The 14,824-nt window shown below is 44.3% G+C and overlaps 1 protein-coding gene across 4 annotated transcripts in view; it reads left to right on the forward strand.

The window, feature by feature from the left end:
• MEIS3 (Meis homeobox 3) overlaps positions 1 to 11,795 on the forward strand; it is a 79,872-nt gene extending 68,077 nt beyond the window's left edge. For 2 of the 4 annotated variants that reach the window (XM_077285728.1, XM_077285727.1), the window contains exons 9-12: positions 5,843 to 5,919; positions 7,664 to 7,722; positions 8,010 to 8,099; positions 10,890 to 11,795. In XM_077285728.1, coding sequence (XP_077141843.1) covers positions 5,843 to 5,919; positions 7,664 to 7,722; positions 8,010 to 8,099; positions 10,890 to 11,152 — 489 coding nt within the window. In that variant the 3' untranslated portion in view covers positions 11,153 to 11,795. Of the gene's footprint in view, positions 1 to 5,842; positions 5,920 to 7,663; positions 7,723 to 8,009; positions 8,100 to 8,468; positions 8,557 to 10,889 lie in introns of all 4 variants that reach the window. The other 2 variants (XM_077285729.1, XM_077285730.1) reach the window with 2 other exon arrangements.
• Positions 11,796 to 14,824: the final 3,029 nt, after the last annotated feature.

Consider the following 14,824-nt stretch of genomic DNA (forward strand, 5'->3'; position numbering starts at 1 on the left):
CCTGTTTGCTGGGGAGGAGTGCACTCTGCTGCTCTTCCTGTTTGCTGGTGAGCAGTGCACTCTGCTGTCCTTCCTGTTTGCTGGGGAGCAGTATGTTCTGCTGCCTTCCCTCTTTGCTGAGGAGCAGTGCGCTCTGCTACCCTTCCTGTTTGCTGGTGAGCAGTGCGCTCTGCTGCTCTTCCTGTTTACTGGGGAGCAGTGTGCTCTGCTACCCTTCCTGTTTGCTGAGGATCAGTACTATTTGCTGCCCTTCCTGTTTGCTGTGAAGCAGTACGCTCTGCTGCCCCTCCTGTTTGCTGGGGAGCAGTGCACTCTGCTGCCTTTACTATTTGCTGGGGAGCAGTGCGATATGCTGCTCTTCTTGTTTGCTGGTGAGCAGTGCGCTCTGCTACCTATCCTGTTTGCTGCATAGCAGTCCGCTCTGCTACCCTTCCTGTTTGCTGGGGAGCAGTGTGCTAAGCTCCTCTTGTATGCTGGTGAGCAGTGCGCTCTGCTACTTATCCTGTTTGCTGCATAGCAGTGCGCTCTGCTACCCTTCCTGTTTGCTGAGAAGTGCGCTCTGCTACCATTCCTGTATGCTGGTGAGCAGTGGGCTCTGCTGTCCTTCCAGTTTGCTGGGGAGCAGTACGCTCTGCTGCTCTTCCTGTTTGCTGGGGAGGAGTGCACTCTGCTGCTCTTCTTGTTTGCTGGTGAGCAGTGCACTCTGCTGTCCTTCCTGTTTGCTGGGGAGCAGTATGTTCTGCTGCCTTTCCTCTTTGCTGAGGAGCAGTGCGCTCTGCTACCCTTCCTGTTTGCTGGTGAGCAGTGCGCTCTGCTGTCCTTCCTGTTTGCTGGGGAGCAGTGTGCTCTGCTGCTCTTCCTGTTTACTGGGGAGCAGTGTGCTCTGCTACCCTTCCTGTTTGCTGAGGATCAGTACACTTTGCTGCCCTTCCTGTTTGCTGTGGAGCAGTACGCTTTGCTGCCCCTCCTGTTTGCTGGGGAGCAGTGCACTCTGCTGCCTTTACTATTTGCTGGGGAGCAGTGTGATATGCTGCTCTTCTTGTTTGCTGGTGAGCAGTGCGCTCTGCTACCTATCCTGTTTGCTGCATAGCAGTCCGCTCTGCTACCCTTCCTGTTTGCTGGGGAGCAGTGTGCTAAGCTCCTCTTGTATGCTGGTGAGCAGTGCGCTCTGCTACTTATCCTGTTTGCTGCATAGCAGTGCGCTCTGCTACCCTTCCTGTTTGCTGGGGAGCAGTGCGCTCTGCTGTCCTTCCTGTTTGCTGGGGAGCAGTATGCTCTACAGCCCTTCCTGTTTGCTGAGGAGCAGTGCGCTCTGCTGCCCTTCCTGTTTGCTGTGAAGCAGTACGCTCTGCTGCCTCTCCTGTTTGCTGGGGAGCAGTGCACTCTGCTGCCCCTCCTGTTTGCTGGGGAGCAGTGCTCTGCTGCTTTTCCTGTTTGCTGGGGAGCAGTGCGCTATGCTGCCCTTCCTGTTTGCTGGTGAGCAGTGCTCTGCTACCTATCCTTTTTGCTGCATAGCAGTGCGGTCTGCTACCCTTCCTGTTTGCTGGGGAGCAGTGCGCTATGCTGCCCTTCCTGTTTGCTGGGGAGCAGTGCACTCTGCTACCCTCCTATTTGCTGGGGAACAGTGTGCTCCTGATTGATTGGTTTGGACCAACGGCATTGTTGAGCTATTGGTGCTTTCCAGTGCTGCAAACAGAGGTTGTTTTGGTTCTGCAGTACCAGAGGAGCGTGGTGGAACTGAATCTAGCCGGATTCAGCAATCCAGAGCAGCACTTGCAAGCTACATAGTAACCACTATGATCTGTGGCTCGATGTCCGGCCACCTCTAATTGACTTTTAGCAGTAGCGGGTAACTTAGGCTACAAGCCATAAGCAATAAAATTAAACACCCTTCTGTGCTTGAGAAAGAGGTAAATTGTGATTGTTTTTAATAGTACATTCTATCCATTTGTGATGATGAGAAAATCCCTTTTAAGGAGAGTAACTTGACCCTGTATTATTCTTAATGGTACCCATTACACTTTATATCCAGTTACCAGCCTATCGAAGAGTTTTTCTAAACCGCCACAAAGATGAAAAAATAAAACAAGCTTCTTTTCTGTCACCATATACTTTTCATCAGACGTGGCGTCCATCAATAAATGTGTTTTATTACCATTTTTATTATTATAAATAAAAATATGCTTATTTATTTTGCACCCAGTTTACATTCTTTTCCCTGTTTGCAATCCGTGTCTGTATGATTGATTTTTTTTTTTTTTTTCAAGCAAGACTTCCCCTCCCCGCTCTTTCGTAGGAGATATTAACAATGCAGACCCAATTAAAAATTACTAAAGTGCAGCATGAAAAGCTCAGAATCTCTGCTGTAACTACCCATGAAATCGGCCCCGGGCAAAATCTCAGCTAGCGGAGAGCACAGAAACAATTAGTCAGAACAGGGCCTGTCCTTGCCTAGTTAAACAAAGCAGAGTTAATGAACGCTGACCAATTAGTTACTAATTGACGAAGCTATAAACCTATTAGAAGCTGGTAAACGGGTAATCAATTCTAGGTAATTACCCTGAACCTGCTTAGCGGCAGGCAGGCATCGGCAGGCAGGCATCGGGGAGAGAAGAGAGGGAGAGTCAGCTGCTGAAAATCTCTGGATCAGGCATCGCATCGCGCAGCCTTGATATGAGCAGCTTTCATTGGCAGCGCTTCAAAAATTGTCAAAATACATGAAAATAAAAGTTTGATTTCGTGGCAGATGGTACCTATGTAAGGCAAGACCCTTTACGGCTAATGCGTTACACTCTGGACTACCGGATGCCTGCCACTGTGGATCTGTGGCGATCTGATCCTACGCCACTTATAAAATAATAAGTCCCAAAAACGTGACCCGTCTTCATCAAGAGTTGTCAGCATCACACAGAGTTGTCAAGGAGTTGTGCATTATGATAAGATATTGGCCCCATATATTGATCTTGCACAGTGGCCCTCTTCTGTGTCTGGTCCTTGCTCATATATCACATATACGGGAGATTCGGGAGCTCTGTGCCAAACGAAGGTTAGGCCAACCTAACGCATGGCCAGCTTCCGAGCCTAGACTCACTGGAGGGTCCTCTGCTGGACCAGTTCACACCTGGTTCAGATATATTGGTGCATAGAGAAAATGGCTTTAATATATATGTTTTCCGAGTAGATATTTTTTTTTAGAGGTACAATGGCCCAGAATAGCCTCAGAGCTGCCAAATAAACTCAACAATGTTCAGTTTTACCTAAATTATATATATAAAATCAATAACGACGTGTGGATCGGGGCATAAAAAACACAGTTTATCTGCACTATTCATGCTGCCATTACCTATTAATTTGAAAACAGGTAAAATGGCAGGTTGAACAGTTTAGGCAACAGTTTGTGTGATTTCTGCAGTGGGGAAAATAACCCCTACAAAGAATGGAGAGGTCTGTAATTTTTATCATATGTACACTTCACCTGTGAGAGACAGAACCTAAAAAAAAAAATCCAGAAACTCATATTATTTGATTATCTACCGACCAGCAAGAATCCTGCCTCTCACAGACCTGTTAGTTTTTCCTTAAGAAGCCTCCTACTCTGCACTCATTACCTAGATGAATTGCACCTATTTGATCTCGTTACCTGTATAAAAGACACCTGTCCACACACTTAATCAATCACACTCCAACCCTCCACCATGGCCAAGACCCCACCATAGCACAGAGTTGTCTATGGACACCAGGGACAAAATTGTAGACCTGCACAAGGCTGGAATGGGCTACAGGACAATAGGCAAGCAGCATGGTGATAAGGCAACAACTGTTGGTACAATTAATGGAAAATGGAAGAAACACAAAATGACTGTCAATCTTCCTCGGTCTGGGGCTCAATGTGAGATCTCGCTTCGTGGGGTAAGCATGATTCTGAGAAAGGTCAGGAATCAGCCCAGGACTACATGGGAGGACCTGGTCAATGACCTGAAGAGAGCTGGGACCACAGTCTCAAACATTACCATTAGTAACACACTACGCCGTCATGGATTAAAATCCTGCAAGTCACGCAAAGTCCCCCTGCTCACACCAGCACATGTTCAGGCCCGTTTGAAGTTCGCCAATGACCATCTGGATGATCCCCTGGAAGCATGAGAGAAGGTCATGTGGTCAGATGAGACCAAAATAAAACTTTTGGGTATCAACTCCACTCGCCGTGTTTGGAGGAAGAAGAAGGTTTGAGTACAATGCCAAGAACACCATCCCAACCATGAAGCATGGTGGGGGAAACATCATACTTTGGGGGTGCTTTTCTGCAAAGGGGACATGAAGAGAGGATGGATGGGGTCATGTATCACAAGATTTTTATCAACAACCTCCTTCCCTTAGTAAGAGCATTGAAGATGGGTCGTAGCGCAGGCTTCCAGCATGACAATGAAAACCTGAAACCTGAAAGATTGGAGAAAATCTGTATGGAGGTGGGGGACGAAATCCTTGATGCAGTGTGTGCAAACTTGGTCAAGAACCAGAGGAAACATATGACCTCCGTAATTTCAAACAAAGGTTTCTGTACTAAGTTCTGTTTTTTATTGTATCAAATACTTATTTCATGCAATAAAATTCAAATTAATTATGTAAAAATCATACTATGTGATTTCTGTTTTTTATTTTTAGATTCTGTCTCTCACAGTTGAAGTGTACTTATTATAAAAATTACAGACCTCTCCATTCTTTGTAGGTGGGAAGATTTGGAAAATCGGCAGTGTATAAAATACTTATTTTCCCCACTGTATGTGTGCTTTTTTTATAACCTAAAGAAAAAGCTGCGAAGAATCCTTAAAAATGTATTTAAAAAAAAAAAGAAAAATGTTTAAAAAAATGACACTTTTCACAATCCAACTCTTTAGAAAATGCAAAATCTAGTTCCTATCAATTCAGTTGAAAAATGTATGTAAAAAATGTTTCACTGCTTTACTGCACATGCTTTAAGTGGGATCGAGGAGAGAATGTGTTGTGTTCCCCATCATTTACCGGAGACGTAAATAAACCAGACTTTACTCCACGATTCGCAGCCAAAAGTTGGTTACACAACAGATATCTGCGAATTATCAAGGCCCCGGACGGGTAACTCTTAACGACCATTTAGATCTGTGCGTTCTCCCGCCTCTTTGCTTTTTTTTTTTTTGGCCTAAGCATCTGTATAGGCCTGAACTTAGGCCCTTCATCTGTCACTAAGCTGTCAAGCGAAGGTCTGTGTTTGACTGCAACCTAAGACCCCCAACCTCATCCATCATTGCCGACCTTGACAGGTCCATGGAGCTTTTTTTTTGTCATTTTAGGCCTCCTAATCAAGCAGGGGGCCAGTTGCACATTTCCTGGGTCCCTGATAAAAAGAAAGCCAGGCTTGTGTGAGTCCCATCTGTCCTAGATCTAGGAAGGATACCATGAAGAAAAAAAAAAGGCCAAATCCTCCCCCACATCAACCCTTAAGAAACCAGATGGTCCAACGTTTTATTAGAAGATTCTCGTATTATCTTCAGTTCATCAGTGGAAGGACTAATGAACGACCACTGCTTTAATAAACTGCTTAATTTGCCCTTTTTACACACAAAATGTATAGAAATAAAATCCATGTTTTAGGGGCAGAAGGTCTGTATGCGTCCTGGTCTTTATACCATAAGACGGGGACAACGTCACCATATCATTCCGGCCTGGTCACCTTTAGTTAGGGAGGGGGTGGAATATTTTTTTATTATTATTCCACTTAATGTTTTTAATTGATAAGATCTGTTTTTTTGTGTTTTTCAAATTCATCCAGATCTCTAAATCATTTTTTTTCTCTTTCCTTATAAAGCATCCGTATCCCTCAGAAGAACAGAAGAAACAGCTAGCGCAGGACACCGGCCTCACGATACTACAGGTCAATAATTGGTAAGGCGCTGTATGAAACAATGCAGTAAGCTGCCATTTTGGGGGGAGACCCTAGTCTAAAAAGGGTTGTCCAGCGCTGCTCACTTTCACCATTAGAGGTAAATGGGGCAGAAGACATTACGAGCCCACATACCTGTCAAGTTGAGATGAGCTAATCAGTTCGAAAGGTTTTGCTCTACCATCCAGGTTAGTATTTTGTTCCTGAGAGCCGTCTCCTACCTAACTGCAACCGCGACACCTCTTTTGTACGCAACTCTATGTGTGCATCATGCCTTAACGATGACAAAGCTAATCGAAAGAGGAGCCATAGATGGCATCACGTAGGAGGCCGTTCTCAGGACCCCTAGAATCAATTCACTCATCCCCACTGCCAAGACATGGTCTCCATCTGCAGATATTATGCACTCATCCTGTTCGTTAGATTAGGACACATACACAAGCCTCGACAGGAAGTGGAGTCGTAACACCATCGACAAGGGTTACCTCCAAGGCGGAAGTGAGCAGCACTGGACGACCCCTTTAAGTTGGTCATAAAAAATGGTCCCCAATACACAGCACTGTTGGAGAGCTCGTCCAACATATCCATGGACTGTCTACGTTTTTCAGTGGGGGAACAAGATGACTATTCTTGAAATCTATGATCTGTCCACCTAATGCAATACCTCTTATTAACATCCATGTGCCCTAAGAGAACGTAGAGAAAACGAGAACCCCGTGACCTCAAAAATGTAATAGATTTAGTAACGGGGATATGATAAAATTAACGGGTTTGTGCAGAATCAGGAATACATGGCTTCATTCTTTTAAAAACCACGCCACACCTGTGTACACAGCTGTATTGCAGCTTAAGGTACCTTCACACTAAGCGACGCTGCAGCGATATCGACAACGATGCCGATCGCTGCAGCGTCGCTGTGTGGTCGCTGGAGAGCTGTCACACAGACAGCTCTCCAGCGACCAACGATGCCGGTCCCCGGGTAACCAGGGTAAACATCGGGTTACTAAGCGCAGGGCTGCGCTTAGTAACCCGATGTTTACCCTGGTTACCAGTGTAAAAGTTTAAAAAAAACAAACAGTACATACATTCCGGTGTCCGTAACGTCCCCCGGCGTCTGCTTCCTGCACTGACTGTGAGTGCCGGCCGTAAGGCACAGCACAGCGGTGACGTCACCGCTGTGCTCTGCTTTTACTTTACGGCCGGCACTCACAGTCAGTGCGGGAAGCAGACGCCGGGGGACGTGTGACAGACACCGGAATGTGAGTATGTACTGTTTTTTTTTTTTTAAATTTACAATGGTAACCAGGGTAAATATCGGGTTACTAAGCGCGGCCCTGCGCTTAGTAACCCGATATTTACCCTGGTTACCAGTGTAAAGCATCGCTGGCATCGTTGCTTTTGCTGTCAAACACGACGATACACGCCGATCTGACGACCAAATAAAGTTCTGAACTTTCAGCAACGACCAGCGATATCACAGCAGGATCCTGATCGCTGCTGCGTGTCAAACACAACGATATCGCTATCCAGGACGCTGCAACGTCACGGATCGCTATCGTTATTGCTGCAAAGTCGTGTAATGTGAAGGTACCTTTAGTCTTTCACTTCAATAGAGCTGAGCTAGGGAACCAGAAACCATGCTGTTTTTTATTTTTAATTCTGGACAGCCCTTTCAGATTTTATTTACGATCAGTTGTTTTCTAGACTTAAGTCAACAACTAAGCGCTTGTTTCTATCTAATTTCAGGTTTATAAATGCAAGAAGACGGATCGTCCAGCCGATGATTGACCAATCAAATCGAACAGGTGAGCACAATATTGGTTTAATTAGCTTTTGGATAAACGTGGCATGTGTTTGTGCTGTCCATTTACCAGAATTTGAAGTTTACACCTAGTATGGGCAGACATTAATTTAATTTCTGACCTTCATTATGAGAAAGACGTCAAATCATAGTTGCCCACTACAACTTCCGCTAAACTTTCTCCCCCTTTTCTTGTCACTTTTGAAAAAAAGTGTCAAGAGGAGTAATAAAGTTTCACTTTTTGAGCAAATATTTTGCACTAAAGTTCCGGTCTTCTTTTTCCTAATACAGGTCAGGGTGGCGGACCTTATAGTCCAGACGGCCAGAACATTGGGGGATATGTTATGGATGGCCAACAACACATGGGAATTCGCCCACCAGGTGAGCACATGTATTTAAACCGGGTACAATGATGGGGTTAATTCTAGTTAGTGGGGAGCACATAGCTAGGGGTAGATTATTGCCGTCTGCTCACTTGGATGGGTTTTGGTGTCTTTCCAAACCACAAGAATGAAGATTGCTAACATGTAGAACATGAGATATGAACCTGAGCTTCACCGGCTGTTGTGTAACCACAGCGCCCATCAGGGTGGACTGGGAGTTGTAGTTCCCTTAGGTTGAACTCCAATGGTGACTCTTTTAATTGATGATGAGTCTGTTACATGGGGTAGGCCAGGTGACACACTGCATGTGGGCGCTGGTGGTGCCACAATGGACTTCTTGTGGTCTTAGTTGCCTGTCTTCCCCTAGGAGCGATGGGAGGATTAGGCATGGCCGTAGGTATGGAAGGGCAGTGGCACTACATGTAACCCCCTGCCATCTTTCTGGTACTAGGGATGTAAGTAAATATTTATATATATTTGTCTTTTGACCTGAGAGGTGGGTGGGCCGGGTGCCTGTCAATCACAATTTTCCAACCCACTCTTATCATCGTGCGCACGTCACCCTTGTCATGTAACGAGTGAATGTTGACACGTGTCACATGCATGACCACCACTGCATGTGTGTAATTGAGAGGGTGTGCGGGGTGTGAGATCACATGTATACCTAAAATAAGAGGCCTCTGATTTGGTTGCCACCATTTTTTATCTCTGTTTTCGTAAAATTCATGCCTAAATCCATTTTCCGCGCACATGAATGAGATTTCTGCAACCCCCCTGCTCACATGCATCAGAATTTTCCTGCACAGAATTACAGCTACGTGATGGAAACAAAGAATAGGAATCTGACGTGGAAAAAGTCTGCAGGGTTCAGCTTGGAGTATCTGTCATGGAAGTATACATCAGATTTTCTTGAGACGAATGAACATACTATCTTTGGGTGACCACTATCATGGCTGCCTGAGGCAGTTGCCCCACCGCCAGACTGATAAATCTTCCTAGTTTTGCTGAGATTCTGCATATTGCTGAAGAACTGGGAATCGGCCAGTATGGCCGTCTGGTAAGAAGAAGTCATATTGGGTTTCACCCAACTTTTTCGGAAACCTAGTTTTATCGACTATAAATAGAAAATCCCCCCTATATGTTAGGAACAAGACCCTCGATGTCTACCTGTTCCCTGTTATGTAAAGATCTTGGGGCAGGGTCCATCACAGCCACATCTGCAGTCGCCAGCAGTTATTAGGTGTGAAAAATAAGGGGCGGCTAGACCGCCATAGATGAAACACGGCACCATAGAAGCGTTAGGATCACTTTACCCTTAGCTGGAGACATCAGGGAGAGGCAGCGCAGAAGGCGCTGAGGGTCTTCCCTGTGTCTCCGTACAGCAAGCAGGAGGGGGGTAGGGCTGCGAGGGAGAATTAGCCACAGAAGATGAGGACACAGGACCCCAGCAGGAGCTAATTGATAGGCAGCAAACTAAATAGTCCGTCTGTGGCGGCGTGTCGAATTGTAGTGACTGCGCAGGTATGTAGATTTCTCTGCTTCCGAGCGGCGCTTTATCATGGGTCAGCGGAGGGCGCACTACGCTGCAGCGGGAAGTATTTCATTTTTATAAATGAGGGATAGCATTAACCCTCTCCGACAGCTGCAGGGAAAGCCTCTATTGTACTAGCTTCTACATTCGAGAATCAGCCAAGACGGCAATCTACCCGCCAAACTGTATTTAATCCATTGTAACTCCGCGTACAACCTTAAAAAAATGTATCTGACCTCATTATAGGCCACTCTTATAATGGGGTGTGTGATCTGTAGCATTAAAAATGCCTAGAAAATGGAGCGTCAGGGCTGAAATTGGCTTCATTCATACTCTTTTGTGCGAGGCAATGCATGACCTGACCCAGAGCCAAGTTGTGTGACTGCATGATGTGAATGAAAACACGTTGTACCACGCATATCAAAGAATGTCCCACTAACATTAGCCTTGTGACCTGTAATGAGAGGCAACTTTTATCTTTCCTGCAGAATTTAAAGAGGATTTTTCACTGGATTTTTTTAATTTAAACTGAATGACTCCTCCAATTTCTGCTGCTCCACTGATTCTGGAACAGTTTTTCTTTTTCTTCTGTTCTTCTCCTTTCCAGAGTTATAACCCTCCGGAAATAATGATGCACATTTTCCCTTCAGCTAACTGGGCGTGTACCATAGATCTCTGTGGGCGTTGGCATTTTATCTTCTGATGCCAACCAATCACAACACGGCCACACCCATTAAATAGTTTTGTGGTGTACACCCAGGTAGTTGAAGTGAAAATTTGCATCTTTATTACCTGGGGCATAACTTTGGAACGGATGGGCACAGAAGAAAAAGAAAAAGTGTTCCAGAATCAGTGGAGCAGAGGCAATTGGAGGAGGTAGTCAATTTCAATGGAAAAATCCAGTGAAAATTCCTCTTTAAAACATGGATTTAGATTCGTTGCTATGGTCAAAGGACAAAATATCTGAGAAATTTTTTTTTTATAACCTTGAGACCAATCTTGGTAACTGTTTTGTGCAACCAACATATCCCTCCTTTTCTTTAAGAATTTGGAAAGAATATTTGAATGTATATAATTTCTCCTTAGCCATTAAGAAAAACTTTCAAACATTTCTGAACTTTTTGAATGAATCATTTCCCTGTAAACCTCTAGCCTGGGGAGGGGTAGATATATACAACTACTTACAACTATTTGCTTAAATATGGCTGAAAAACTAACATTTTTTTGTTTAATTTTCTTTTTCTTTTTGGCCTACAGGCTTCCAAGGGATCCCAGGGGATTACAGTGCGGCCCCAAGCTCTATGACCATGGGATTCCCGCCGGCCGGTTACACGACCGCAATGCCCCCGCACCCTGCCGGCCTCCGTCACGGACCGTCTTTACACTCCTACCTCCCCGGGCACCCACATCACGCCTCCATGATCCTGCCCACAGGCACCTCCCCTCACCACTTGGTGTCAGCGCAGAGCCCGGCAGACGCACTTCTGAACGGTCAAAACATAGACATTCACGCTCACTAACATTCAGCCATACCGGGTGTCAGGGTCATTACATTTTTATCTTTTTTCCTCCAGCTTCCAAAATGACAAAGCCTTTGAACAAATCCTCAGTTCTTGCTGTTGAACAAATCCTCAGTTCTTGCTGAGCTTGTTGCCCATCAGAAGGAGAGAAAAAAAAATCCCCTCCAGCCGAGGAGTAACTGCCACGAAAAGCAAAGTATAGAAACACAAAACTTTTTCTACCGTCTTCCTAAATATGTCGCAGAGTGGACTGAAGATCTGACACTCGGTGTGAGGATAACACTCATAGTTCTGGGTTTTCTTTTTTTTGTTTCACGCACACCCGCCCCTGCCCCACAATTTCCCTTTTTTTCTTGGATGGACCAACATGAAACTTGAGTCAACGGACAGATGTGAACTAAAGCGCGCGATCATTGAAACTTTTTATGTTCTGTTTTTTTTTTTTCTACGCCATCACTTGCAGCAGGGACTAAGTTAAACTTGTACATTTTTTAATTAATATTATAATTATTTGGGTTGATACGTGTATTGTTTTACTTGTTTTTTTATGATAAAGAAAAAGAACTTGAAAAAAAAAATTCCACTGTGGATGTATATATAATTGTATAAATATTTATAGCACTCATAAACTGCAGGGTCTAGAGGAATGCTTTCAGTGGATTTTTTTTATTATTTATATCAGTCTCCAAATCCAGACTTCACTAGGTATTTAAAGGGGAACTTCAGGTCGTATAGGATTTATGGGCCCCATCCAAAAGCCCATACCTCTGTTATCAGTGGCGCTGTATCGTGAACACAGGAGAAGCCACCATCGCATACCTACCTATATTACTGTCGGTAAAATTGGAACATTTAAGTCCTGCCCCTGCCTCCAGGAATCCACCTACACTTTGGGTGGAGTCTGTGTAAATCCCACCTCTTTCTGATTCAAGACCTGCCCAAATTATTCAGGATTGTTTCCAAAAATACAGAACACACCCTGCAAATTCAACTCTGCAAAACTTATAAGACCTGTGCATGCAGCGTCTCCTCCTGAAATATCTGTAAGTTTATAAGAGAAGACTGTTCCGAGATGTAATTTCACTTTAATGAAGCGAGAGATCCTATAGATTTGGAGAAGGTTGGCACTACAGTCTTCAACATTAGGCTCTCTTGGGCAGAGTGCGTGGCTTATTTGGTGGTCTTCACTGAGATAAATACAGAATCTTCTACACGACCTTCTCTGTTTTCCTGAGCTTGTGCTGTGATCATCTGAATAACGACCTGGCTAGTGGGTTCATGAAAATCTCATCGATTGAATTTCTTGGTGGTTACCCCTTCCATATTTCGTAATCTTTTGCATGTTTGTCACACTTAAATATTTCAGATCACCAAACAAATGTAAATATTAGACAAAGATAACACACGTAAACTCAAAATGCAGTTTTTCAATGAAGGTCTTTAATTATTAAGGAACAAAGAAATACAAACCTACAGGGCCCTGTGTTAAAAAGTGATTGCCCTCCTAAACCTAATAAATGATTTGGCCACCCTTAGGAGCAACAACAGCAATCAAGCATTTGCGATAACTGGCAATGAGTCTTGTATAACACTCTGGAGGAATTTTGGCCCACTCATCTTTGCAGAATTGTTGTAATACAGCCACATTGGAGAGTTTCCAAGCATGAATCGCCTTTTTAAGGTCATTCCACATCATCTCAATCGGATTAAGGTCAGGACTTTGACTAGGCCACTCCAAAGTCTTAATTTTTTTATTCTTAAGCCATACAGATGTTGAGTTGCTGGTGTGTTTTGGATCATTATCCAGCTGCATAACTCAAGTGCACTTCAGCTTGAGGTCACGAACAGATGCCCGAACATTCTCCTTCAGGATTTTTTCCATAGACAGCAGAATTCATGGTTGCATTTACCACAGCTAGTCTTCCAGGTCCTAAAGCGGCAAAACAGCCCCAGACCATCTCACTACCACCACCATATTTTACTGTTGGTATGATGTTCCTTTTCTGAAATGCTGTGTTATTTCTATGCCAGATGTAATGGGACATACACCTTCCAAAAAGTTCAACTGTGTCTTGTCAGTCTACAGAGTATTCTCCCAGTCTTTAGGGATCATCAACATGTTTTCTGGCAAAACTGAGACGAGCCTTTATGTTCTTATTGCTCAGCAGTGGATTTAGTCTTGGAACTCTGCCATGCAGGCTATTTTTGCCCAGTCTCTTTCTTATGGTGGAGTCATGAACAGTGACCTTAACTGAGGCGAGGGAGGACTACAGATGTTGTTGCCGGGTCTTTCGTGACCTCTTGGATGAGTAGTCACTGCACTCTTGGGATTATTTTGGTCTGCCGGCCAATCCTGGGAAGGTTGACCACTGTTGCATGTTTTCGCCATTTGGGGATAATGGCTTTCACTGTGGTTTGCTAGAGTCCCAAAGCTTCAAAAATGGCTTTATAACCTTTTCCAGACTGATAGATCTCAATTAGTTTGTTTCTCATTTGTTCCAGAATTTCTTTGGTTCACAGCATGATATGTAGCTTTTGAGTATCTTTTGGTCTACTTCACTTTGTCAGGCAGGTACTATTTAAGTGATTTCTTGATTGAGAACAGGTGTGGCAGTAATCAGACCTGGGTGTGTCTAGGGAATTTGAACTCAATTTCCCAAAGATGTGATAAACCACAGTTAATTTATGTTTTAAGGGGAGGCAGAAATCACTTTTTCACACAGGGCCCTGTAGGTTTGGATTTCTTTTTCCCTTCATAATAAAGACCCTCATTTAAAACCTGCGTTTTGTGATTACTTGTGTATTCTTTGTCTAATATTTAAATTTGTTTGGTGATTTGAAACATTTAAGTGTGACAAACATGCAAAATAATAGGAAATCAGGAAAGGGGCACACACTTTTTAGCATTCTAGGTCTTGTGGTTCTGTCCAGGCAGGGACCTTGAGGATTAATTCCTCATATGCTGTTTTGTTAACACCCTGCTGTGAGCTGTAGGCGTGGCCTTACGCTATTTTAACCCCAGCTCCCTACTTCAAGTGCCAGTTATAAGTTCTACTTATGCTGGTTTACGCCTGTTACTCTGATTATTATTATTATTATTATAGCGCCATTTATTCCATGGCGCTTTACATGTGAGGAGGGGTATACATAATGATCCTGCTTAGCTAGTTTGTTTCCCATTACTGATCTCAGCTCCTGATTTGACTATTCTGCCTGATGACTTTGTTCCTATCCTAACCTCTTGATACTGACCTGGCTTGTTGACCATTCTCTGCCAGCCCGTTTTACCAGCCAGTAGAAACTCTGTTGACTCAACCCACTGGCCCTTGCGTAAATTCAGATCCCTGTATAGGGGTTAAAGGGAACCTGTCACCACGTTTTTGGAAGATGGGATAAAAATAGCGTTAAATAGGGGCAGAGGTGGGCGTTACATTAGTGTGTGTGTTATGCGTTTATTACCCACCTAAGTTGCCGAAATAACTTTGCAAAGTCTCCGTTTTCGCCTGTCAATCAGGCTGGTCAGGTCGCATGGGCGTTGTCTTCCCCCAGATTTGGCGTAGTTTTCCGTTGGTGGCGTAGTGGTGTGCGCATGCCCAAAGTCCGGAATCCTCTTCCAGGGGATTTAAAATAGCGCGGTGTTCGTTATTGCATTGGTGATCGGTGGGCGCGGCC

This window comes from Ranitomeya variabilis, chromosome 2, assembly GCF_051348905.1.
Source record: "Ranitomeya variabilis isolate aRanVar5 chromosome 2, aRanVar5.hap1, whole genome shotgun sequence".
NCBI lineage: Eukaryota > Metazoa > Chordata > Amphibia > Anura > Dendrobatidae > Ranitomeya > Ranitomeya variabilis.